Source organism: Copadichromis virginalis, linkage group LG1, assembly GCF_057382275.1.
Source record: "Copadichromis virginalis isolate Kocher_CV1m ecotype Utaka linkage group LG1, C_Virginalis_male_GT1.1, whole genome shotgun sequence".
NCBI lineage: Eukaryota > Metazoa > Chordata > Actinopteri > Cichliformes > Cichlidae > Copadichromis > Copadichromis virginalis.
In genome coordinates, this window is record NC_140618.1 from 5,352,598 (window position 1) to 5,377,160 (window position 24,563).

A 24,563-nucleotide genomic window follows, 5' to 3' on the forward strand; every position below is an offset into this window, starting at 1 on the left:
GCGCCAGTGTCCGGCAGCCTCGCCTCTGTCAGTGCGCCCCAGGGCAGCTGTGGCTACAATGTAGCTTGCCATCAGCAGTGTGTGAATGGGTGGATGACTGAATGTGTAGAGCGCTTTGGGGTCCTTAGGGACTAGTAAAGTGCTATACAGGCCATTTACCATTTTACAATCGGTCATCACACATTAATCTTACCGTAATTATTAAATCTTACACAGCAAGTGGCACAATCTTATAATATACCTTATAACAACATTGGTTACATACTTAACATGGTGATTCTCATATATAAAAACATTCAGTGTAGGTTCATGGTGAGAGTGTGTGTGTGTGTGTGTGTGTGTGTGTGTGTGTGTGTGTGTGAGAGAGAGACAGATTATATCACATGATATTTTATTGTGATGTGTTCAGGATCTCTGTTACAATGTTACTGTTTTGGTTGTGCTGCGTGAAAGGCGTTGAGTGTGCATTGGGGGAGGTTAGTTACTGGAGCTGGAGAGAGAGTTATTCAGGAGAACTCTCCCCTTATATCAACTGCCCTGTTACTGTACCACCTTAATAAACCATGTGCTTAAGACTTTACGTGAAAGTTAAAATATATATGTTCAGTGCATAGATATATAGTGTGTATAGTTATATGTAGCCGCTAAGACTGGTGAACCTAAATCTTCACCACCACGTCTGTATACATGCAAGCGAAAAGGGGAGCGAGCGGATCAGCACTCAGGGCACAGAAACTAAGCTGGCTTCAAACACACCATTTATTTCCATAAAAAAAAAAAACACAGCCAGAATCACAAATACAAGTTAAAATTCCCCATATACAATAAAAATAGTGTTTGCAACCCGCTAAAAACCCTGCCAGGACTCCACACCTGAACACGGCCTCCCTCGTCTCACCGTCAGATGCAGGCAGAAGGGCATCCCTGCCCTGTTGTGAATTGCGGCCATCGCCACCCACTGTTGCTGTTCCTGCATTGGGACTGGATCGCCGAACCCCCACCGTACTGAACGACTCGCGGCACCCCACAGTCAGGCAGCAGTTCCTTCAACACACGTGCGGGCTTGCACGCGTTCCTTTTTTTTCCTGCTCACCTTTCGTGCGTTGCTCTCTTGTCTCTGCGCTCACTATCCCCTTTAACAGGTCAACCTGGCGGCTGATAGGCCACCTTGGGGAACGCCCCCACCTCACAGGTGCCTACAATTGTCTGTTTAGTCCACAGTGGATTAAAGGAATATGGTACAACCTTAACACACATAATATAAATGAGGATAAAACCATGCAATATAAATATCAATAAACAAACATGCAATATAAATATCACAATAAAATCATGCAAATAAAATCAACACTATGTACCAATACACAGATTGATAAAACATAAAAACATAAATTTCCACTGTATGACATATACATGTCATACAAACGTCCACCACGAGATGAGTATGGAGACCATGAATTATAAATAGAAGCAGACATGAAGATAGTGTTAAACCACCTGCTAGCCAATACGCCACATTGTATGCCATATCTTTTTATGAGGTATGAAGATTCATGTGCTTTTGTGCTGAAGGTTTTCTTCTGTTCTCAAACTGCTCTTCTCTAAGAGATCAGTCTGGGAGGAGTTCTTTTTTTCTCCAACTCTCTCCCCTCATGTATTGTGTATTTCATTGTTCTTCTCGTGCTGCCTCTTCTGAATTGTCTTCCCAATGTGATGTTTGTGCAATGTATGTATGGTCAGAAGGGGTCCAACTTCACTGGATGTAACATGTACGTGTAACATTGCGGTGACAAATTAAGGCTCATCATCTAGAGTGCTAAATTGTCAGAAATGTAAGGTAGCTCAGTAAATGAACTTGTGCTCATTGCTCTGTATTATTTAAACATTCAGACCCCCAAAGGTCTTTTTAGTCATCTGTTTGTTTTGTCTGTGGTTCAACAGGTTTCTGTCTTCCTGTCTTCCATTTCTTACAACACATTCACACTGTTACGCATACACAACCCAACTCTGCATGGCCACAGATGCAGTATTTGTTAGTCCCGCAGTGGGAGCTTAGATGAATATGTTCAAGCTATTTCTGTTTGGTTATGTGTTTTGCGCTTATGAGTGTAAGCTTACAGTACACTTTAGTGGCAGATTTTTAATGGTGGAGTATACTGAATTAATGTTTTCTTCCATACTAAATAGTGAATTATAGGTTTGTGTAAAAACTTTTTTTCATTTCTACAGAACAGGTGTGAGCAACAGAACCCTGGCTGATGGAGAACATAGTGCGCTTCTTAATCATCCTCTCCACTGGTAAGATCACCACACAGGAACCACACTTTGTGATAGTTTGTTCATACATGTGTGCTGTATTCATGCTGTGCTGTGTCATACATTATACGTTGTTGTATGCTGCTGTGTGTAGGAATATTCACTTAGAAACATAAAAAAATAGGAGCATTTACTAACTTTTTCTCTGTGTAACCGCTATTTAGTTTGTGAGCATCTCAAACTAAATAAATAATTTAGTTTGAGGTGTGAGAATTAGAGTTTCCACTTTCACCTATACTCTTTCACTTATATAAGAGCTATTAATTATTAGCTTAAAGCACAGTACACACTGGCTTCAGTGAACTTATTTACTGATGAATCACATCTGTGCTTGTAAACTCTGATCTGAAAGACTGTAATGTAAACTCCTGCAGTGCCATGTTAAAAGTCCATCCATCTATTGATCTTCTGCTTATCCAATTCAGACTCGGACCCACACAGTGTACTGTAACTGTTTGTTTGTCTCTTTAATGTTATGGCACACACAATGCTTCCAGCTCAGCACCTTTGATTTCTCCATGGCCAGCTTTCCAGTTGGATCCACGCTCCACTGCAGGTCCCCAGCATCATTAAAGAACAAACAGTTCAGCAGAGTTCAGCAGTGTGATTCCTTCCACCTGGCCCAAAGCCTCCATGGCACTGCCCCTCCACTGCAGCAGAGCCAGAGATCACACCACTGCCACATAAGTTGAATTTTTTTTTTTTAATACTGTGTGCTGTATTTTAACAGTTTCCAGTAACAATGACAATGACCTGGACTGGAACTTTTGCGGCACATGGCACCATGGCAACAACCCCCTGAGCCTGAACCTCAACATCTCTACTGGCTGTAAAGGAATCTCCATTTCAGCCAATGAGAGCTTTCTGTCCATCAACGGGCAGATCACAGCCCAGTGTAGGAGATCTGAAGTGATTACCTTCAAGCACCTTGGACTTGAGTCAGGGGAGGACATCAAGTTCTGTCTGGACTGGGAGCCACTGCTGGACCAGTTAATGCTGACAGTAAGTGATAACAATTTTTAAATTTAAGTGTGGGTTCTAAATGCTATTTTTTTTTGTTTCATCATTTGACACCCATTATTTTACTCAATAACATTAAAGTTCAGGAGAACTCAACTAAAAATGAGCGTGAGGTAGTTAAATGAAAGATGTGGAAAAAGCACATGTGTATAATAATATACCACCACCACATTCTAAAAGCCATATAACAAAATGTAAAATTTATATGATGTTCTGTACACTGCATACACTACACTAGCTAAATTCAAGATTATTATGATAATTTCTGTTTTTTGTTTTTGTTTTTCCTGTTGTGATGTTCAGGTAGGAGAGAAGAAGCTTATTCTGTGCTCACCTGCAAGCCTGCAGGGTAACTGCTGCACTGACCTGAGTGATGGCCCAAACACACAAGAAGCAGACTACGGCATCCTCAATACCGAGATTAATCATGATTTCATCACCGACAAAATACAGATGGCGTACAACTTTCAAGCACATTCCACCAACTACAGTAAGGAAGATTACACATATTGTGTCAGCATATTCTTGATAGAAAATCTGTGAATGAAATATATTTAGCAAAAAATAAAATTGATGTTCTGTACTGTTTTATTTGTTCCAATAACTCAGTTTGTCTGTAATGTTGTTCATATTTAGCTTTGCTGAACCAGCATTTCAGATTTCTGTTATCAAGTGCAGCATGTCAGAATCAGAACTTTCTCTTCTTTTCTGTTTTTGCAGCAGAATTATGTGAACAGGCGAAACGGGAATCCGGCCCCAACAAGTAATTTCCTCTCTTTTCCTCACATGCACCAGTTTATTGCAGGGATATCATGGCAGGATGTTGTAGACTTGATCCTTCCTGAAGTACACAAACTTTGATTACAAACGAGGAGTGAAGACATTAGCTGTCTGATGTAATATTGCTCCATTCAAATGAAACATGACAAACTTATAATCATGGCTGTGCCTGATGTTTGTGTCCAGGTGTGCTGAGCCTCCATACGCTCACAAATCTGATGTGGAGATGAAGGAAGATTTCAAAGGCCACAGCGTCACATCACCTGTAAGACAAACACACAAAAGTTAAAGAGACTTGTCTTCAGATTAACCTTTTCTTTTTCAAACCAACCAGTGTGAGAAGGCTTTGATGATTTATTTTTAGAGAGTGGATGCTCTGTGATAGTGTGTCAGCTGTTGTATTGCAGTGTTACTGTTCTGAACTACCTCATCTTACAATCTCATTTAATTATAGCTACATTATAAAAAAGATAAAATTGAACAAAATTTTATTTGTAATAAACTATACTGAAACAAAATGAAATTTATTAAATTTCAATTATTTTTCAAAAAAACATTTGCAGTTCATTGTAATTCATTTATGTCGCCCACTGTGGCACACAGATATATTTTTATAGGTTAAGAGGAACACAGAGGGCAGAAAACATGTCAGGTTTTGGATCTGTGTACACTCAGTAGTGTCAGTTATTATTTGGTGTAGTAATGAGTTTAAAAACTGGAGGAGTGAAGAATGAAGTTAGCCTTACCTTTGCTTTCTTTAGTGCTCAGGCTGTGATGAAATGCAACCTTTCCTCCTTAGACACACAAAAATGTCCCGCTCTGCAGAGTAATATCACCTCTTAAGTCCAATTATTAGGTTTCTGTAGGTTTCACCTGAATCACACATCTGCAGAAGTGAGGTTTCACTTTCAGTCATACGACTGGGATGAAGATTCATATTTTTAGAGTTTGCACTGCTGACATTAGCAAAAAACCTTCTTTGCATCTGAGACTGTGTGCTTCCATTTTTAATCCAGACTTACTTTACAGCACATTTTTGAATAACCTAGAGTATTCATGCAAGTAGAGGGGAGAAGTGATGTAGTACAGAAAATAGGGTGGGAGGTTAGTCACATAAAAGTGACTGATGGCAGCATTCTACTGACGATTACAAGATGGTGTTGAAAGCTGACTTTTTTTTTCCTCTAAACGACCCTAAAATAGAGTCATTTAGTAACCCAACAATCTCAAAGCAGAGCCACAAGCAGAGCTGCAGAGTGAAGCAGGTTTTGCTTACATTGTAAAAACTCACAGTTCTTATATGTGCTGTCTTTTCCAGGCCATTGCTGGTAGACCTGTCAAGTCCAATATCACTGTCCACCTCCCTGCTGCCTTAAAACAAGCTGCGAAAAATGTTAACAATGTAGCCTGCACTTTCTTCAAGAACATCTCCCTGTTACAGGTAAGGCTGTTTGCCTTCAGTCGATACAGGCACATATGACAGGATTTCAGGTGACCTTATTTAGCTGTCAGCCTGCAATTTTTTCCAGTGTTCACATTTGCGATTCTATCTGGAATACTTTTGTTGCTTTGTGTGCAAATATTTATGCTGCATTGTGTAAGATGAAGGTCAAGTTGTGTGTGTTTGTTTCAGGAGGCTCACAAAACTGCCAAGCCTATCAATGATGTGGTGGAAATCATGGTGGAGAACGAGATCATCAGAAATCTGCCTGAACCCATTAGGATAGATTTTTACCATGAAGCCGTATCTGTAAGTTTGTGTGTTTCTGTGGCGTTTAGCCTGTATCAGTATGCTCCCCACCCACTTTATATTACTTAAAGCTACTTCCTTAAACTGACACTTACTGTACCAAATAGTAACTGCTGAATTGACTGCAATGTGCTGCAGTGCAAATATCAGTAAACACTCAGGGTGACAAATATGGCTTAGGTGCAGAAAACAAAAGCAAAATGCTGTTAAGTTCTGTAATATCAGCCTGTTGACCTCAAAGGTGCAACAAGCACAGAAACCATGTGTAGCAAAAATAGACTGCGGTCTTAATGCGCATAGTTTCTGTGAAGTAGTCATGGTGACACATGAAACTCCCTGTTTTTATGTTAACTGTGATCTAAACATTCTTTAGCATTATGGCGATACACAGTAAGCCAGATTATGTATGCAGCAAATAGGAAACAACTTTAAAGGAACTAAAATGTAAATATGTCCAACAAATGCGATATATGCAACTTCTTATTGGGAGATGTCTGCAGCTCACATCTTTGTTCCCTCTTTATTTCAGGAAAGCTATTTAAGGACATGTGTTTCTTGGGACACTAGAAAAGGTTGGAATCCTTTAGTGGCCATGCATACAGAGGTTTGCAAAAGTATTCGGCCCCCTTGAACTTTTTCACATTTTGTCACATTACAGCCACAAACATGAATCAGTTGCATTGTATTGGTCTTTCACGTGGAATTCCAAAGTGGTGTACACATGAGAAGTGGAACGAAAATCATACATGATTCCAAACATTTTTTTTACAAATAAATAACTGCAGGGTGGGGTGTGCGTAATTATTCAGCCCCCTTTGGTCTGAGTGCAGTCAGTTGCCCATAGACATTGCCTGATGAGTGCTAATGACTACATACAGCGCACCTGTGTGTAATCTAATGTCAGTACAAATCCAGCTGCTCTGTGACAGCCTCAGAGAATATTGGGAGCAACAACACCATGAAGTCCAAAGAACACAGCAGACAGGTCAGGGATAAAGTTATTGAGAAATTTAAAGCAGGCTTAGGCTACAAAAAGATTTCCCAAGCCTTGAACATCCCACGGAGCACTGTTCAAGCCATCATTCAGAAATGGAAGGAGTATGGCACAACTGTAAACCTACCAAGACAAGGCCGTCCACCTAAACTCACAGGCCGAACAAGGAGAGCTGATCAGAAATGCAGCCAAGAGGCCCATGGTGACTCTGGACGAGCTGCAGAGATCTACAGCTCAGGTGGGGGAATCTGTCCATAGGACAACTATACTAGACCTCAGTGCATCGTTCGATACTGTTGACCATAATATCCTATTAGAGCGATTAGAACATGCTGTAGGTATTACAGGTACTGCACTGCAGTGGTTTGTATCATATCTATCTAATAGACTCCAATTTGTACATGTAAATGGAGAGTCCTCTTCACATACTAAGGTCAATTATGGTGTTCCACAGGGTTCAGTGCTAGGACCAATTCTGTTTACATTATACATGCTTGCCCTAGGCAATATTATTAGAAGACATAGCATACATTTTCACTGCTATGCAGATGACACCCAGCTCTATCTGTCCATGAAGCCAGATAACACACCAATTAGTTAAACTGCAGGAATGTCTTAAAGACATAAAGACCTGGATGGCTGCCAACTTTCTGCTTAATTCAGATAAAACTGAGGTTATTGTACTCGGCCCTGAAAAGCTTAGAAATATGGTATCTAAGCAGATTGTTACTCTGGATGGCATTACCTTGGCCTCCAGTAATGCTGTGAGGAACCTTGGAGTCATTTTTGACCAGGACATGTCCTTCAACGCACATTAAACAAATATGTAAGACTGCTTTCTTCCATTTGCGCAACATCTCTGAAGTTACAAATATCCTGTCTAAGAGTGACGCTGAAAAACTAGTTCATGCTTTTATTACTTCCAGGCTGGACTACTGCAATTCGTTATTATCAGGATGTGCAAAAAACTCCCTGAAAAGCCTTCAGCTAATCCAAAATGCTGCAGCAAGAGTCCTGACAGGGACTAGAAAGAGAGAGCATATTTCTCCTGTATTGGCTTCCCTTCATTGGCTTCCTGTTAAATCCAGAATTGAATTCAAAATCCTGCTCCTCACATACAAGGTGTTGTGTCCCCCACAAGCCATGTGGGGGACACAGCAAACATGTGGAAGAAGGTGCTCTGGTCAGATGAGACCAAAATGGAACTTTTTGGCCAAAATGCAAAACACTGTGTGGCGGAAAACTAACACTGCACATCACTCTGAACGCACCATCCACCATCTCTTCATCTGGGACAGGGAAGCTGGTCAGAGTTGATGGGAAGATGGATGGAGCCAAATACAGGGCAATCTTGGAAGGAAATCTCTTGAAGTCTGCAAAAGACTTGAGACTGGGGCGGAGGTTCACCTTCCAGCAGGACAACAATCCTAAACATAAAGCCAGAGCAACAATGGAATGGTTTAAAACAAAACACATCCATGTGTTAGAATTGCCCAGTCAAAGTCCAGATCTAAATCCAATCAAGAATCTGTGGCAAGATCTGAAAACTGCTGTTCACAAACGCTGTCCATCTAATCTGACTGAGCTGGAGCTGTTTTGCAAAGAAGAATGGGCAAAGATTTCAGTCTCTAGATGTGCAAAGCTGGTAGAGACAGACCCTAAAAGACTAAATAAATCAGTCTTTGCAGCAAAAGGTGGTTCTATAAAGTGTTGACTCAGAAGGCTGAATTATTACACACACACACCCCACTTTTCAGTTATTTATTTGTAAAAAATGTTTGGAATCATGTATGATTTTCAATCCACTTCTCACGTGTACACCACTTTCTGTTGGTCTTTCATGTGGAATTCCAATGCAATTGATTCATGTTTGTGGCTATAATGTGACAAAATGTTGTCACATTACAAAAGTTCAAGGGGGGCCAATACTTTTGCAAGCCACTGTATTTGACATTATTAATTATTATCTATCTGTATTTCCCATTTTCTTTCCCATAATTCCCACCAATGAGCTTTAACTGATTTATATTTTCCTGCTGCAGATTCTCTGCAGGTGAACTGGTCAAATGATGGATGTGAGACACAACAGAAAGGGGAAAACCACACTGTGTGTCTGTGTAACCATACAACTTACTTCACTGTCCTGGTGGTAAGACACCGCTTTTCATACAACAATAAAAACAGTAATGAGATGTTGCTTATAAGTACTAAGTCGTTTTAAAGATGTATAAAATAGATGTTCTCTCCACCAGTGTGTGAATGCGAGAGTGAATGAATAGTGGCATTGTAAAGCGCTTTGGGTGCCTTGAAAAGCGCTATATAAATCCAATCCATTATTATTATTATCTCTCCACACCGTTACATATTCCATATGTACGGGGTACGACCCCCCCCCCCCCCCCTTGGTCATGGCGTGTGGATATTTCTTTAAGACACTCCGGCACGCCCGGTGTGACCATGAGCTGGGTCTCCTCCAACACCTGCTGCTGATTCACTGCTGGCCCCTCCCACAGCATCCCTCCCATGGCTCCACCTCTGAGGCCTGGGCCAGTGGAGGTTGACTATCAAGCGGCAGATGCTGAAGAGGTTTCCATCCTCTCCTTCGGTGTTGCCCACCTCTCCCTGGTCTGCTCCCTGCTGGTCCCTAGGCACAGTGTTGGGCGAGATGGGTCCCTTCAGCTCTTGATTGGAGCATGCCAGTTGTGGCAACTTGCCCTTCCTGGGGTCCCGTCTAATAGAGCTGACCTCAAAGTTGATGCTATCACGCAGCCATAGCGCCTCCTATCTCAGGTGCTGCTGCTGCCTGATTGGTCTGGTTGCAGGCAGTTGAGTGCCCTGCCCCCCAGCATTTATGGTCCCCATCCCGCAGTTGGTTGCTGCCATGGTGGGAGTAGTAGCCTTTAGCCCTGCCCCTGGTCCCTCTGGATACCCCTTCGGGCCCTCATGTGCAGGGCAGCATGCCCTACAAGGGCGTGAGGGTAACTGCTGCCCTGCTGGTGGCCATTTTGTCGCTCGCTTTATAGGGATGGAGCTTGACACAACAGCTGCAGGCAGGGTGGGGACATGGTGAGCCTCCCCCATCCTGTGCCTCTAAGGAGAGCAGGCTAAAATGGGGATGATGGCTGCAGTGTTCCCTCCCATGGCTCCGCCTCTGTGAGGCCTGAGCCGGTGGAGGTTGATTATCGTGAGGTGGATGTTGAAGAAGCTTCCTTCCCATCTGGCTGCCACTGGAGTGTGTCCCGGACGGGTGAACCCATGTCTGGGTTGCCTGATTCCGGGCCCCTCCCACAGTGTTCCCTCCCATGGCCCCGCCTCTGTGAGGCCTGGGCTGGTGGAGGTTGATTGTCAGGAGGTTGATGCTTATGACGCTTGGCTCCAGTCAGACGACCAGAGTTGCCTCATGGGACTGCCTGTCTACCCTGCAGCCACCTCGCTGTGCTGAGGGGCCTATACAGGCGTGTGGAGACAGCCGTGTTCAGTTGAGGCGGGTAGGACCTCGGAGCTTAGGCTCAGCTGTACTCCAGCCACCCTCCTCCCTCCTGACATCTTTTGAGTTGGGCCTCGTGGCCAGGACTGCTGAAGGCTGTGTTCCCCTGGCATATTGCCCGCGCTTCACCAGTTTATGCGCCAGTTGGCTCGGCCACCAGTTGACAGTTCTCCGGCCTGCGGCGCTGGCTCTCTGTCTGGGAGATTGCCCAACTGTTGCGAGTCTACGTGGCCAGCAGGGCCCACTCAGTGAGCTGACACCCATGGTGAGTCACTTCCCTGGCTTCACTGTAGCTCCAGGCTGTCTTCCCCTGGCGTGTTGCCCGCAGTTGCCGACTTACGCGCCAGTTGGACCTCGCTGCAGCGAGTGAGCATTCTCCAGCCTATTTTAGACGGATTTTCTCTGGCATGTCAGCTGCTGCAACTCCTGGCTGTGTTCCCCTGGAGTATTCCCTGCATTTGCCGGTTTACACGCGAGCTGGACCTTGCTGTGTTTGATTCTTCAGCCGGCAAGTGAGTGTTCTCCAGCCTGCAGCGCTGTGCACGAGTGTCTTGTTTGAAGTTCACTCTTGCTGCTCCCCTGTCTGCACACAGTGCTAGCGACCGCTCAGCCCTGGGGCAGACCTTTGGGTTAAGTCCCCGCTTGGCCTTCAGTGGGCTAGACCGCACCTCCGTCTGTGGACAGCTGGGCGGCGCCGTGGCTGTGTGGATGGACCCTTCAGGTCGCATCCCTGCCTTGGCCCTTCATCTTTGCAGCTGTACTGCTGCTGCGGGCTGTGTTCCCCTGAGTGAGCTGACACTTGACCCTTGACTGTCCGCCAGTGTCCTTGGGTCGCTCCTCACTTGGGCCCTCAATGGCCTGAGCCACCAGCCCCTCCCCTGTCGTGGATGATGCAGGTTGGCTGCTCAGCTCCTGGGACAGGCCCTGGGCCTCGTCCTACCTCGGCCATCCACTGAGTGGCCGAGATGCTGCGAAAGGCTCTTTTCCCCTGGCACTGTGTCACTGCCTAGTGCCAGGCGGGGATCTGTTGTGACTTGGCAACTCCAGCCGGTGGCTACGACTTCCCGACTGGAGCGTCATCGCGGATTTCGGTCACGGCGATAGCCAGCTGCTGTGCACGAGTGGCTTGGTAGGTTGTGTTCCCCAGGCGTATTGCCCGTGTTTGCTGGCTTTCATGCCAGTCTGACCTCGCTGGGGCGAGTGACAGTTCTCCAGCCTAGTGTAACTTCAGCCAGTGAGTGAGAGCTCCCTAGCCTGCTATGCTGGCTCCCTGTCTGGTGCTTTGCCTGTGTGTCACGGGCTTACATGGCCAGCACGGGGACACCCAGTGAGCTGGGACTTTGTGTCTGACCTCGAGTGTCTCGTTTGCGAGTTCACTCTTGAAGCTGTAGTGACAGTGCTGGGGCAGCTACTTGGCAGCTCGGTGTGCTGCGCTCCCTGGCGGTCTGCTTTGCGGTTCCCGGGCTGACCTTAATCGGCCAATCACTTGCAGTCCTGCATGACTGATTCAGGCCAGTCTGGGGTCTGCAGACTGCTGCCTCCACCCCTTGGCTCAGGCTATGCGTCTGCGAAGCCCTGACCAGGGTGGTGTGCCTGTTGGTGCGTGGTCACTGACTCCCAGCACTTTCACTCTCAGCGGTTCAGTTGCACTGTCTCCTCGCAGGGTGTCTTACAGAGTTACCCTGTACATATGGAATATGTAACGGTGTGGAGAGAGTCTCTGACTAAGAGAACCAAGGTTACACCGTAGCCTTACGGGGGGGGGGGGGGTTGTGTTGCTTTTTTTTTTTTTTTTTTTTTTTTTTTTTTGTGTATGAAGACCTTTTTCTGCTCATTGCACTGTCCACTTGTAGGACCTGAAGCCTCGATCAGTGTGCCAGCCCCTGGAACTCACTGCTATTCGATATGTAGGCTGTGCTGTATCTATGATCAGCAGTTTTGCTCTTATAATTTATCTTGGCAGAAAAAAGGTATGTGTGCATACAGTCTATGGAAACAGTTTTTTGATTTTTATTTTTATTTTTTTTTAATTTACACTTAGGTAATCTGTTTATCTTTTCAGTACTCCCATGCAAATATCTAGCAATGACTATTCCATTAGACACATGCCAGTATCTTCAAACACAAGGAGTTTGCATTGTATTTTGTATTCTTATACTATAACTGCATTTCTTGCATTATATAGTTCTGCTTCTAGATGTTATATTTCAACACTGTCATCCAATTAAATACACAGTACATACAATACATAGATTTGAGGATTTCAGTTTTTTGTACTTTCTCTTAAACTGGCTGCTGTAACAAGGTATTTTCTTAAGTTTTGGAATAAATAGTGTTTTTGTCTTATCTTATTTGAAGAACATTTGGGGTATTTAAGTATAGTATACATATTAATATTAATATAGGATTACTGAATTATTGTAAGTGCAAGCAACAATAGAACAAGTTCATACAAAAACTTGGTGGCATTACTGTGATCTTGTGGTTAACTTGCTGAAAATAGAGATGCAGCTCATGTACCAAAATATGTGAGCCGTATCACCCTTGATGTTAATAACAGAATCGTATTACTGTTTTCTCACCACATTCTTGTCATTTAAAAACTGGAAATGTTTCTTTGTTTTGTTATGTTTTTTTTTTAACAATTTCTGGACATGTGAACCAAATTTATTTTCAGATTAAAATACCTTTGCATGGTCTGGCTATGTTTGCACAACTGATTGTCGAGGTGTCTTAACCTCACACTATAAAGTGCTTTGAGATGACCGTTGTTGTGTTTTACTGCTATATAAATAAAATGTATTTGATCTCAAGTACAGCTGCAATCTGCAAAAAGTGAAAGAAAAGTGCTTTTTTTTTTTTTTTTTTTTTTTTTTGTTTCATCTCATCATAGATTATGCTGCCATTTGTCATTTTGGCTGTTTTTTGTTAAAATCTTTCAGGTTTGGTAAGAAAGAAGTGCTGTTTGTTGACATCATGCAGCACCCTTCACCCTACCTGAGGAACAGGTACCTGGCCACAGGAAAGACTTCAGCTTCAAATCATAATCCAACTACTCCCACAGTTAACTATGAAGAAAACTTCATGGTTAACTGTGTATTATGCAGCATTTTAGAGGCAAACAGTTTATTTATATGTACAGCAGTATGACTCTTTCTTTATCTCATACCAACTGTTGCACCTGTGTTTCAGTTTGGATCTCATATCCAGTAGATGTTCTTGTACACTGTGTCATCGTTATAAAGTCTCACAATCCAGCTTGTCACTTCAGCGTTTTCAGCATACCAAATCTAAGTGAGCTGCAATTTTATACAAGCTGGAACAGCTGAGGTAGGTTTTGTTGCACACAGGTGAAACAGCTGTGGTCAAAGGTTTTGGTTTAAGTGTCACTAATGCCAAAAATTTATTTATTTGCCATTAAAAGTCTTGAATGAATAAATGAATGAATTGCTCATGACTGCTTTTCACTGTGTCACAGAAACATGTATTAAAAAATAAATAAACAACTTGAATAAAAATGTAAGCAGCAAAGTGTATGAAACAAGGCCATGAGCGAAGCTGGTTTGGACCACGTAGTTGTTTGCCAACAATATACCCACCAATACAACATCACTGTAGTTCTCACCAAAGGGAGGAAAGCAGCAGTAAGATGAGCTCAGTAGTAGAACAGAATCAATACAATACCCATAGTTCATTAGATCAGAATTGTACAGCTCATGCAGCACCACCTGAGGCAAATGTTCCAATAGCTCGACTACCATGGTGAACATGACATCAATGATGATGATGACAATGACAGTGGAGACAAATATAATTTAGATCAATTACCCCAGTTGCTAAGAAAGCTTTCTACTTCCCTTTCCAAAAATAACCTTTTACTCTGTATGTTGTGTAGCTGAGACTAGACGGAATATAAGCCAAGAAAGAAATCCCATCTTATGAATGCTACGTGTAGCAGACTACATGTAGCATGCATAACATTTTATGACAGTTCATAAATTCATGTAAAAGTATCCTGATAACACCTGGAAGCTTTGAAAATAAACATGACCGTTTGTGCTTTTGTTCTGCGCCATAAATGTAATGTTGTTGATTCAAAATAATGATTAATAACTATATATTATGATAACTTGTTCGAAAATTCCTGACAGTCATTTTGATTGCTTAGAAAAGTCTCCAAATGAACAGCCACTATACTGTAGTGCAATTATAAACATCTGGATTAGAAATCAAGTAAAAACAGATGGTTTAAAATACTAAAGAATGTATATCTAATGCTCATCCTGTAATTTTTGTCCTGCTTCACTCAATTTCTCATTTTTGCTTTTAGTTAGTTACATTTGCTAGTTGAAAACATGTGGTTTAATGTTAAAATGCAGTGAGTCAAAAATAGCTATGAGACTAAACAGGGCACAACAGGATTGGACTCCTGTGCAGCTGCTGGAGCTGATCAGGCCCACTGAAAATTTAACTAAAAATGCTAATCAATCTTAATGAAACTAACTTCAAGCTGCACAGAGCAGATGAAACAGCAGGACGTCTGCTGAACATTTAGTCTAATTTCAAAATGGAAGACCCTGAACAGACTGAATGCTTTGCTTATGAAATGTTCCCGGTGTTTTTCAAGCCAGGCAAAAGATGTCACATACACAGACACACCCTTTATATTCCTGGGATAAAACCAGTCTCAGGATCATACCTCTGAGACAGGAACCGCTTTGACTAAACAGCAGTATTTGATGTACTCAGAATTAGACTGATCAATTGAGCTTCTTTTATCCATATCGCCCTGTAAAAAAAAAACAAAGCAACCTCTATTATAAAACATCTACCTTGCCAAGTCACACATATTTCTACATATAATTCCACAATTCGCTACATCTTGCTTAAGATGATGGCCATTGCTGTGCAGCAAATCAATAACAGTGATCGCTCTGTGATGTTTACTCAGAATGTCCCAGGTTTATATCTGTAAGCCAGCTAGACTAGCTGTTTTTTCTGCAACTTTTCTCATTTGCAGTCAGGTTTTGACAGGACAGATCATTTAAAATAATAATTATGGAATTTTACAGACAATTTTCAAAAGCCATAAAGCAGCTACGTGCATACAACAACAGCTAGCAGACTGGACTAAAACTAAAGCTCCAAATCTGACCAAGGCACAAATCTGAAACTAAAAGGTTCTCTTTTGAGATGAAATGAAGATTCTGAGATACAAGATGTCTGGAGCATAGTTTACTTTAGGAGACAGGATGTGCAGAAGTTCCACAACTGGACTAAAGATGTGGAATGAACAAAGTGTCTGTGTGGACATGATTAAGAACAAAAAGAAATAGTGCATATTAGTTATGTGTTTCAAAAATAACAACAGTGGGTTTAAAAAAAAAAAAAAAAAAAAAAAAAAAGGCTTACAGCATCTCATACTGTGAAACAGGGTGAGTTACACTAAACCCACCTCAGCTGGTCAGCTTGAAACACTCAAGAGTCACTGAATTCAACACATGGAAAACATGTTATGTTGGTTGAAAAAAAAAAAAAAAACAGCAAGAAACTGCAAGCAATGAGGCCAAGAGTAAATAAAGGCAATGACATTACAGGGATGAGTCACTGTCCTCAAATAGCAGCAGTAGTATTTTCTCCCCTTCTTCATTAGAAAATAAATAAGACCAATAGTTTAGATCAATGTTAAACACACTCACACCTTTTAGTTAGAACCCAGGAGAGAATATTAACCTGCATTATGCTCTGGTCCCTGCAGTCATGTTCATAGCACCAGTGAAGTCTCAAAGGCATATACTGTTTAAAAGGCATATAGTATATAAAATTACCTGCTAAACTTAATAAGGATTAATAATAAATAAACTGCATAACCACCTCTCTACTGCACCTTGAAATGTTTTCCCAGAACAAAAATCTTTGTTTGTTTTATACAGCTGAAGGCCACATCTGTTGGCTGTGAGGATGCACAAACTCCTGGGTTTTAAAGTGTAACAGTCTATTGACTTTTGTCCATCTCAGTCAGCACACAGAAGCAGGTGTACTGGGTGAAGTCAGTCAGAGAACCTGCAGAAAACAGACAACACCATGTTGGTTAGTTGACTCAGGTGAAGTTAAGTGAAAATGACAAATCCTTCTTGCTTCCCATGTAGTGCACTCACGCAGCAGCTTAGTGATGACAGGTGGTCGTTTGGACTCTGGCAGGTAGACACCCAGGAAGTAGACTGGAACACCAGACAGGGCAATGGCAATGCCGATCAGGGAGTTGATGGTGTCGCTGTAGAGAGGAACTGCCACCAGGAAAATGGTACAGAGGCAGAACACCACCGGGTATAATAATGAGAGCTGCAGAGAGAGTCACGAGTTCAAAAACAGATCCTCCTAAATAAAAACATAGTATGAAAATATTTGCTTCATCATTATTATTTTGGATTTTATATGAGTAAACCTACACTGTGACATTCTTCATACCTCAGCATAACATCCATCCAGTTACTGTAACTTTACTTATTAGTGAAACATTCAGCCTAATGTTGGCAAAGCAGAAAAGTGTGTGTAGAAGCTGTTTTTTTTTTCTAAAGCATTAAATAAAACCAAATTAAATCTGTTTCATTACTTTTAATACTATAATTACATATAATTAAAATGAGTCACCCACATTCTAACATTACATGCATTATATTCAAACTGAACATGGAAAACCTGAGATACCTTAAGAGGTCTGGGTCTGTCTGGCTCCTTCATGCGGAGGTAGATCTGGCCAGCGATGGACAGCCCCATGAAGAACCAGTAGCTAAAGCTGTAGTAATTGATAAGCTGGAAGACGTCTTCCACTGTCAGGTAGATCAGTGACATGACACACTGGACAGCAGACGGGGAAAATGACACCAGAATCTGAGTTTGTGTCATAGTTTGAGCAAGTACAATAGAACAAGTGTGCCAAGGGCCCCTTATGGTTTACGGCCTATGATAGCAGTTTGTATTATATCCTTTTATTTCCCAACACAAGAAATGAAACTGACACCCTTGAGTTTCAATAATGCAATCAAGGAGTAGTAATCACAGGATTCCCAGTGAGCTGTTATTAAGTAGGAGTTTCTTCCACCACTATAATCTGCATTTCTATTTACATACATTGAAGATCAGAGCAGGAATCGGAGTGAATCTCTGTATATGGATCATGGACAGAGCATCTGGAAGGTGACCCTCACGAGATCCCACAAAGAACAACCTGGACACAAAGGATACCATTTCTGCCATTTAAAGATAAATCAACCCGTAAAAATAAATGGTTAAAAAAAAGAAATCACCACAGTATATTTATTGCACTTCTTAAATCATTGCATATTTGTTTGTTCTACCTGGATGCAGCTATAATAGATGCATTGAGGCCTCCATAGCAGGACAAAGCCACAGCAATGGGAATGGTCCAGCTCATTACACCAAGCGTGTGATCAGCAAACGTCTAAGCAGTAAACAGAAACTGGTTCAACAACTTAAACTCAAACACAAGCATAGTTTTCCATTTCATTAGCTACTTTTCAGTTTGTTTACTCACCACTGCAACTGCATCACTGGCCAGTATAGCACTGACATCCAGAACAGCATAATAGGCAACATTAGTGAGGATGTAAATAATGGTGACAATCGGCATAGAGATGGCAATCGCCATGGGCAGGTTCCTGGAAAAACGGGTTATTTGATCAGGCTGAGTATTTTTGTCACATCTTTTCTACTGAGGAAAATAATAATAATATTATTAAAAAAAAAAAAACACTGAAAAGAAAATGTACTTTTCAGGACTTTTGATCTCCTCAGTTACAAAGTTGAGAGTGTCCCAGCCAGAGTAAGAGAACAGGGCAGAGTACAGCGCCAATGCAATGTCACCGGGGTCGGTAGATGATCCCTGAAAGGATGATTCGAAGTTGCCTGTGTAGCCTAAAATGGAAACATGACAATCAAAGCAACAGTCTGTGAAATCTCATTGCATTCAAATTAACAGTGATAAGATGCCACAGATACACAGCATTAGGTGTTCTGGCGAGAAGTATGTTGATGGTTCCCGAGATTTCAGTTTGGTTTGTAGCACCAAGCAGTTATAAAAGGATTCTGAGGACACATTCGTATGGTAATTAGTAGCTGACTTGAGGTAGCCCCTGCTTTATCACTCACTTTATTCTAAATGAACCTGTAATTTTCAAAATTTTATACCATATTCATTACGACATTGAACTTGCGATTAAGACCATAAAGTCCTTAGGAAAATGTTTACTGAAGCAATATCCAGAGTCAATTTGTCATAAACTTTCATGCAAAGATCTCTGCTTTACTCCTAAGCAGAAGTGTTATTATTTCTGAAGGCACTGCTGACCTTCAGAAATAATAACAATCTAAAGCAATCCATTAATCAGGATTAATGCATATCAATATGATTATACAGACCTTATCATTAATTGACTTTTTCTTTGGAACTGGAAGGATTCTCGTTTCTGTTTATAGTTTGGGTTTGTTCACCAAACACATTACAGTAGACTTTGTGTGGATGAAGTTAATCAGTCTTTGTACTGATCAAAAGAAGGACTTGAGACTGGTGGCTGCCATCTGATGATTTAGATTTTTTTTTTAACTTGTTTTTTTAATAGTGTGCATTTGCAGGCGATGACCACCACAGAGAAGAGGAAGACATCTTGACTTTACTTGAAGACTCCATAAATAGTTGTTGGCCTGACCAGGTAAACTAGAGAACTATCCAATGAGTTCCAAGACTGCTTTTGCATTGGGTTTGCTTTAAAACCTGGAGGATACATTCATTTTTATGAAAGTTCTGTACTATTTCAAGAATGGGTTTACAGCTACACTGTTAACTTTCTTCAGCTGCACTGATAATTCAGGACTGAAGTCCTGATTTAAAAGTTCCTAACTGACAAATAGACATTCCATGAATTATGCGTCCAAAACAAAATTAATTTTCCTGACACCTAGAAAACCTCCAACAAGCACTAAAGCCAAGGGATCATCTGTCTGTGGATGTTATTTAATCATAATTTCCAAACTACATGAAAAGGTGAGTACTGTCGTCACCACTCACCTTGGCATAGCTTGACGATGCCAGTGACTATAATGACGATCAGGGCTGCCACCTTAGCGTAGGTGAAAATGTCCTGAACACGGGTGCCCCACTTTACATACGCAGAGTTGATGAATGTCAGCAGGCCTGGAAAGAGAGGAACACTTACTACTGCAGAAAAGGCTAGATAGATATGAGCAGACAGAAGTTGGATATAAACAGAACTAAAGTACTTACAAACACATGCTGCAGCAATGAGCCTGGATGCCGCATACGGTGGCTCACATGTTGGAAAGAGCGGCTGCACCAGGTAGTTTGCAAATGTGATGGCTATGACTGCCTGGCTCGTGGGCTCAATAATCAGCAGAGATGTCCACAAACGAATAAATGCAATAAAACCACCAAATGACTCCAGTATGTATGCATAAGAGGCTCCTGATTTGGTGATTGTGGTGCCCAGCTCAGCATAACAAAGGGCCCCAATTACTGAGAACAGACCTCCAATCGCCCAGATGACTAGTGAGAGTCCGTAAGAGGCACTGTAAATGAGGACACCCTTCGGGGACACGAAGATCCCAGAGCCTATCATGTTTCCTACGATCAGACTGACTCCATTAAGCAATGAGATCTCTTTTTTAAGCTGCATGCTCACTTTGGGTGTTTCCAAAAAGGTAGAAGAGTCACCAGAATTGCCATTCATCTTCTTGGACTCTTCACGGTTGGCCATGGTGCCGCTGCAACAGGGCAAAACCAGCAAGAACTGAAGACCGGCTGTGTGTGCTACAGTCCCTTGTCAATTTCTGAGAACCTCTGAAACAACCTGTCCAACAGAACCAGAAGAAGAAAATTCTTATTGGTAAAGTAGAGAGTAAATAAGATAAGATAAGATAACCTTTATTAGTCCCACACGTGGGAAATTTGTTTTGTCACAGCAGGAAGTGGACAGTGCAAAAGTTATGACGCAAAAATTAGAATACAATAAGAATAAATACAGTACACAGCTGTACAGAATAGAATAAAATAATATACTATATACAGTAGAATAAAATAGAATAAAAATATACAATAAGATAAAAATAGAATACGAATGCTATATACAACTGAGTAAAAATACAACGATGACAGAAAGGATTATTGCACTTAGTATTATTGCATATGTATGGATGTGTGTGCTTGATCAGTTAAAGTCTTTATTATGGAGTCTGACAGCAGTGGGGAGGAAAGACCTGCGAAATCTCTCCGTCCCACACCGTGGGTGCCGCAGTCTCCCACTGAAGGAGCTGCTCAGTGCTGTCACAGTCTGCTGCATGGGGTGGGAGATGTTGTCCATCAGGGATGACAGCTTAGCCGCCGTTCTCCTGTCACTCACCACCTCCACTGGTTCCAGAGGGCATCCTAGAACAGAGCTGGCCCTTCGGATCACCCTGTTCAGTCTCTTCCTGTCCCCAGCAGAGATGCTGCCGCCCCAGCAGACCACACCATAAAAGATAGCAGAGGCCACCACAGAGTCATAGAAGGTCTTCAGGAGTGGGCCCTCCACCCCAAACGACCTGAGTCTCCGCAGCAGGTACAGCCTGCTCTGCCCTTTCCTGTAGAGGGCATCTGAGTTATGAGTCCAGTCCAGTCTGTTGTTCAGATGAACACCAAGGTACCTGTAGCTGTCCACAGCCTCAATGTCCATACCCAAAATAAATTCTCAGCAGTCAGAGAAATGTCCAGTGATTGATTTTCAGGGTATCACTTATTGCCAGAGATAGTCAAGTGGAGAAACATAATTTATAAGGCTATGACATGGACCTTTTTCATTGTGCATGGAGGATGCTGAAGGTTGTTCAGCCTTTAACTTCTGTTAAAAGGGAAATAATTATTTTAAAAATAAAAACCAAATTAGAAATTATAAGGCTGCAAAAGTAGTCTGAATATGGGAGAAGCAGTTTAGAATATCAGTGGCTTTCTGTATTGTCAGTGTGGAATGTGCAATTTACAGCTCAATTACATGACCACAACTTGATATGATGAGCTGCTTATTAACTCTTATTATATTCTGCATTAATCATCATTAATGGGCAGCTGCTTGTGCCTGTGTGCATGCGAGGTACATGCTTCACTTCAATCATTAGGCATCTGTTCCTCACGCACAACCTGGCCAGCACACCACCTGTTTACCTCATGATAATTTAACAATCAATGAGTCAAACAAGGTCACAGCTGTTGACTCATCACTCAACAACAGAGGAGATAGAGCTGCCTTCATGGCTGCGTTAAGCTGCCTGTGCCTCATTAAAGCAAAGGGTGACGGTGGTGTGAATCTCCATATGTGCGAAATGCAACAGGTATCATGCAACTCTGCTAACGATCCTGAAGATTACACAACACAAGAAGGATTCAGCATTCAAAGAGAGTTAAAACTAAACAGGCATCCCTTGGAGATCTTTTCATGCAATGGTGATATTCTGGATTTCAACTGACTTTCTCCCTGTGGTTTCAAAAGAAGGCTAAAATATAAAAATAACAACAAAGTACACTGCGTAGTAGGTCAACTGTCCAATGTTAAGAAACACTTGACTACTGTATATACAGAAGATTTTTCCAAGCACAATATATCCAACTGTTAGATTGTTTGACTGAACTGAATCCATATCCATGTTATTTTTATCCATTAGATAATCAGTACTGTACATCAAGCTTCAGTAACTGCAACCCCAAAGCTGGTTTAAAATCGGTAGCATTCAAATCAAATCACATCTAATTTATTTCTATAGCACATTTAAAAGCAACAGAGTTGACCAAAGTGCTTCACAATTAGTTAAAAACATGAGAAAACAATAAAAAAAAAAAACAAATACAGATGAATTATGTAAGGCAAAGACAATGTATAACATAAAAACAAAATAAACATATTGTTTTGTTTTCCACATTGGAAACGGTGGCTAAAAAATAAGGTTGGTAACAAAAATGTTTATTGTTCAGGAAAATCGCTGCATTTCAGAGGAAAATTGTGTTCATGAACCAAGTAGTTGCATCCTCATTCACTTCATATTCTTTTGATTAACAGACCCAAAAAACCATAACCAATAGTTAGCCGAATCCTGCTTTTGAAGATCTGTTTTGTAAAAGAATCAAGAAATATTCCCATGAGAACTATTTCAAAATTGCTTCCAAGCTTTCTTATATTTTGCCTTACAGTTGTACATTGCGCAACAAAGACGTGATGGCAAGGAGGGTAGTTTTTATAGAAGAAAAATGACCAGGAATTAGTAGGTGAAATGAATCATACTGAAATCTATCTGTACACATCATGTATTCTACTGGTCTCAACAAGTATGTAAGCATGCCAGCATGTTCTGCAATTACAACAAAAAAAGGTTTTATCTGTCCTTGCATTCCATTCAAGATGTGTGTTCAGCAGTGCAGGAGGAGCTACAGGCAGGTAAACACGATAACAGACAGTCCCTAGTAACAAAAGCAAGCAGGGCTTTTAGGGTTTGTTTGTTTTTTTGTTTGCTGTAGTCACAATATGTCTATTGTTTTATATAATTATTAGAGTGGACCACCGTAACAATCTTTAATTTTGGTTTTTTGGTTTCTAAAACGCGGTACTGTTGTGCTGAGCAAAAGCAGCACGTTCAATGACACGTTATTCCCTCCTTTGTGAAATACATTTGTTGGAAATCTAATAAATAATGATGTGAATTTTTTTTCTTCTTAAATTAAATCTGTAAAATGTTGTTTTTAAGGCTAGAGAATTAACCTATATACGGATATGATCTAATAGCTCTCTTGCCAGTCCCCTGCCTACCTCAAAGTCAAAATAAAACATCTGCCAACGCAAAACAGCAGCAGCCGGTGTTTTCTTCCTAAAACAATAACCTTACTTCCGCTTAAGACTTTCAAAATAAAGTTACAACCATCTAGTGCATCTCTGGTAGAAAAGGGCTTTCTCTATTTTCTCGCACATTCTCTCTTTATTTTTCAAGGCAACCTTGCTACATTTTGTTGTCAATTTTATCAGTCAAATCCACGTTCATCAGGTTTTTCGTTACTAAGCATTTACCTCAATTCAAAAACGAAAATGCGTGCGCGGTGAATAATGATATATAGTAAACGAACAAAAAAGTGTAACAATTAATAAAATGGAAAAAATTGGTCTAGTTTACCTTAATGTTAAAAACAGTTAGAACATGAGACTATCCAAATTATATTAGCCTGTTAGCTTATTGTTTGAGCCGACTCACTGCATATCATAGCTTTGATTTCTTTGAGAAAAACCATGAAGTTGCTTTTTTCTTTGTTTTGTTTTTCCCTAACAGCAGAAATTCCCCATCTTTTATCAAGCGACACAGCTTTAATTTCTCACGAATTTAATTGGCTAATTGTAATTTTGGCTTTCATTTTGAATGCGGAGCTTCTTACCTCCTGTACAGTCTCGCCTCTTTGCGGCTAGCTTGTAGCAAACGGACTCCCCCTTTCTCCCGTTTCTCTGTCTAAATTCAGATAGTGCTAAAACTTCCGAACACGAACACGAACACATTTAACATAAACTATGCCCGCTAAGTGACGACGGGTTCAGAGCCGTGCTTCCCAGTGGTACCTGTGCTGGTTTTCCTCCTGTCTAATGATTTTGACAGCTGGCCAGCAGTGCGTCCTCATCACCCAGTAAACAACCGGCTGCTGCTCAGGAGGAGACGTCGTCACGTGATCTTGCAGTATTTTTGGCTCTTCGTATACAACTGCGCATACCCATGATCGACATATCATTGTTCCGATACCAAAGAGGGACTAATTGTGTTTACACTGAGGCAAAAAAGATGACAAAAAGTCATCACAGGATGCTACAAATAATAGTATCATCAAGTTGTTGCTGTCATGTTCCTAATCACTTCTCTCAGTTATATTGGCCCCTTGGCACTTGATGTGAGTGTGTAAAAAGCACATGTGTAATTAGAGCATTCCTGTTAGAAGCATGGGGCAGAGGGGTACTTGAACAGAATGTGCCAATATTCTGTTAGTGAGATGTCAGGTGATGAAACAAATGTATCCATGTCAGCACACCCGCAAAAATCCAGGACACATTCATAGCTGTAGACCTTTTGTGCAATGCATAAAAAACAAAGTAGTGTATTACAAAATAACTTTAAGTGATGGGTCTTGT

General features: G+C 41.4%; 2 protein-coding genes across 3 annotated transcripts; one reads left to right on the plus strand and one right to left on the minus strand.

The window, feature by feature from the left end:
• Positions 1–1,954: 1,954 nt before the first annotated feature.
• LOC146718205 (adhesion G protein-coupled receptor G1-like) lies at positions 1,955–13,243 on the plus strand. Its single transcript, XM_085434900.1, has 11 exons — positions 1,955–2,108; positions 2,230–2,298; positions 3,047–3,318; positions 3,640–3,826; positions 4,057–4,099; positions 4,303–4,381; positions 5,435–5,557; positions 5,750–5,866; positions 6,396–6,438; positions 8,903–9,009; positions 12,201–13,243. The coding sequence occupies exons 2-11, from the start codon at positions 2,259–2,261 to the stop codon at positions 12,375–12,377; spliced, it is 1,188 nt and encodes a 395-aa protein (XP_085291026.1). The 5' UTR covers positions 1,955–2,108; positions 2,230–2,258; the 3' UTR covers positions 12,378–13,243.
• Positions 13,244–13,446: 203 nt separating this feature from the next.
• Positions 13,447–24,078, minus strand: slc7a6 (solute carrier family 7 member 6). Of its 2 annotated transcripts, none has more exons than XM_085434803.1 (10): positions 24,003–24,078; positions 19,649–20,231; positions 19,433–19,558; positions 18,138–18,282; positions 17,903–18,026; positions 17,706–17,809; positions 17,479–17,575; positions 17,056–17,205; positions 16,506–16,689; positions 13,447–16,410 (listed from the first exon to the last, which is right to left on the minus strand). In XM_085434803.1, exons 2-10 carry the CDS (start codon positions 20,136–20,138, stop codon positions 16,343–16,345), a joined length of 1,488 nt encoding a protein of 495 aa, XP_085290929.1. In that variant the 5' UTR covers positions 20,139–20,231; positions 24,003–24,078; the 3' UTR covers positions 13,447–16,342. The 2 variants fall into 2 exon arrangements, with proteins under 2 accessions (XP_085290929.1, XP_085290856.1); XM_085434730.1 differs by lacking the exon at positions 24,003–24,078 and adding an exon at positions 23,825–23,928.
• Between the last annotated feature and the right edge of the window lie 485 nt (positions 24,079–24,563).

What these genes read in the sequence shown, in the direction of transcription:
- LOC146718205 (XM_085434900.1), top strand. Translation starts at nt 2,259, where the DNA reads ATGGAGAACATAGTGCGCTTCTTAATCATCCTCTCCACTG. An exon ending in AGAACATCTCCCTGTTACAG is followed by an intron (nt 5,558 to 5,749) that starts GTAAGGCTGTTT and finishes TGTTTGTTTCAG; the next exon opens with GAGGCTCACAAAACTGCCAA. An exon ending in TTCTTGGGACACTAGAAAAG is followed by an intron (nt 6,439 to 8,902) that starts GTTGGAATCCTT and finishes TTCCTGCTGCAG; the next exon opens with ATTCTCTGCAGGTGAACTGG.
- slc7a6 (XM_085434803.1), bottom strand. Translation starts at nt 20,138, where the DNA reads ATGGCCAACCGTGAAGAGTCCAAGAAGATGAATGGCAATTCTGGTGAC. An exon ending in CATTGCTGCAGCATGTGTTT is followed by an intron (nt 19,559 to 19,648) that starts GTAAGTACTTTA and finishes CTCTCTTTCCAG; the next exon opens with GCCTGCTGACATTCATCAAC. An exon ending in TCTATTATAGCTGCATCCAG is followed by an intron (nt 17,576 to 17,705) that starts GTAGAACAAACA and finishes CTTTGTGTCCAG; the next exon opens with GTTGTTCTTTGTGGGATCTC.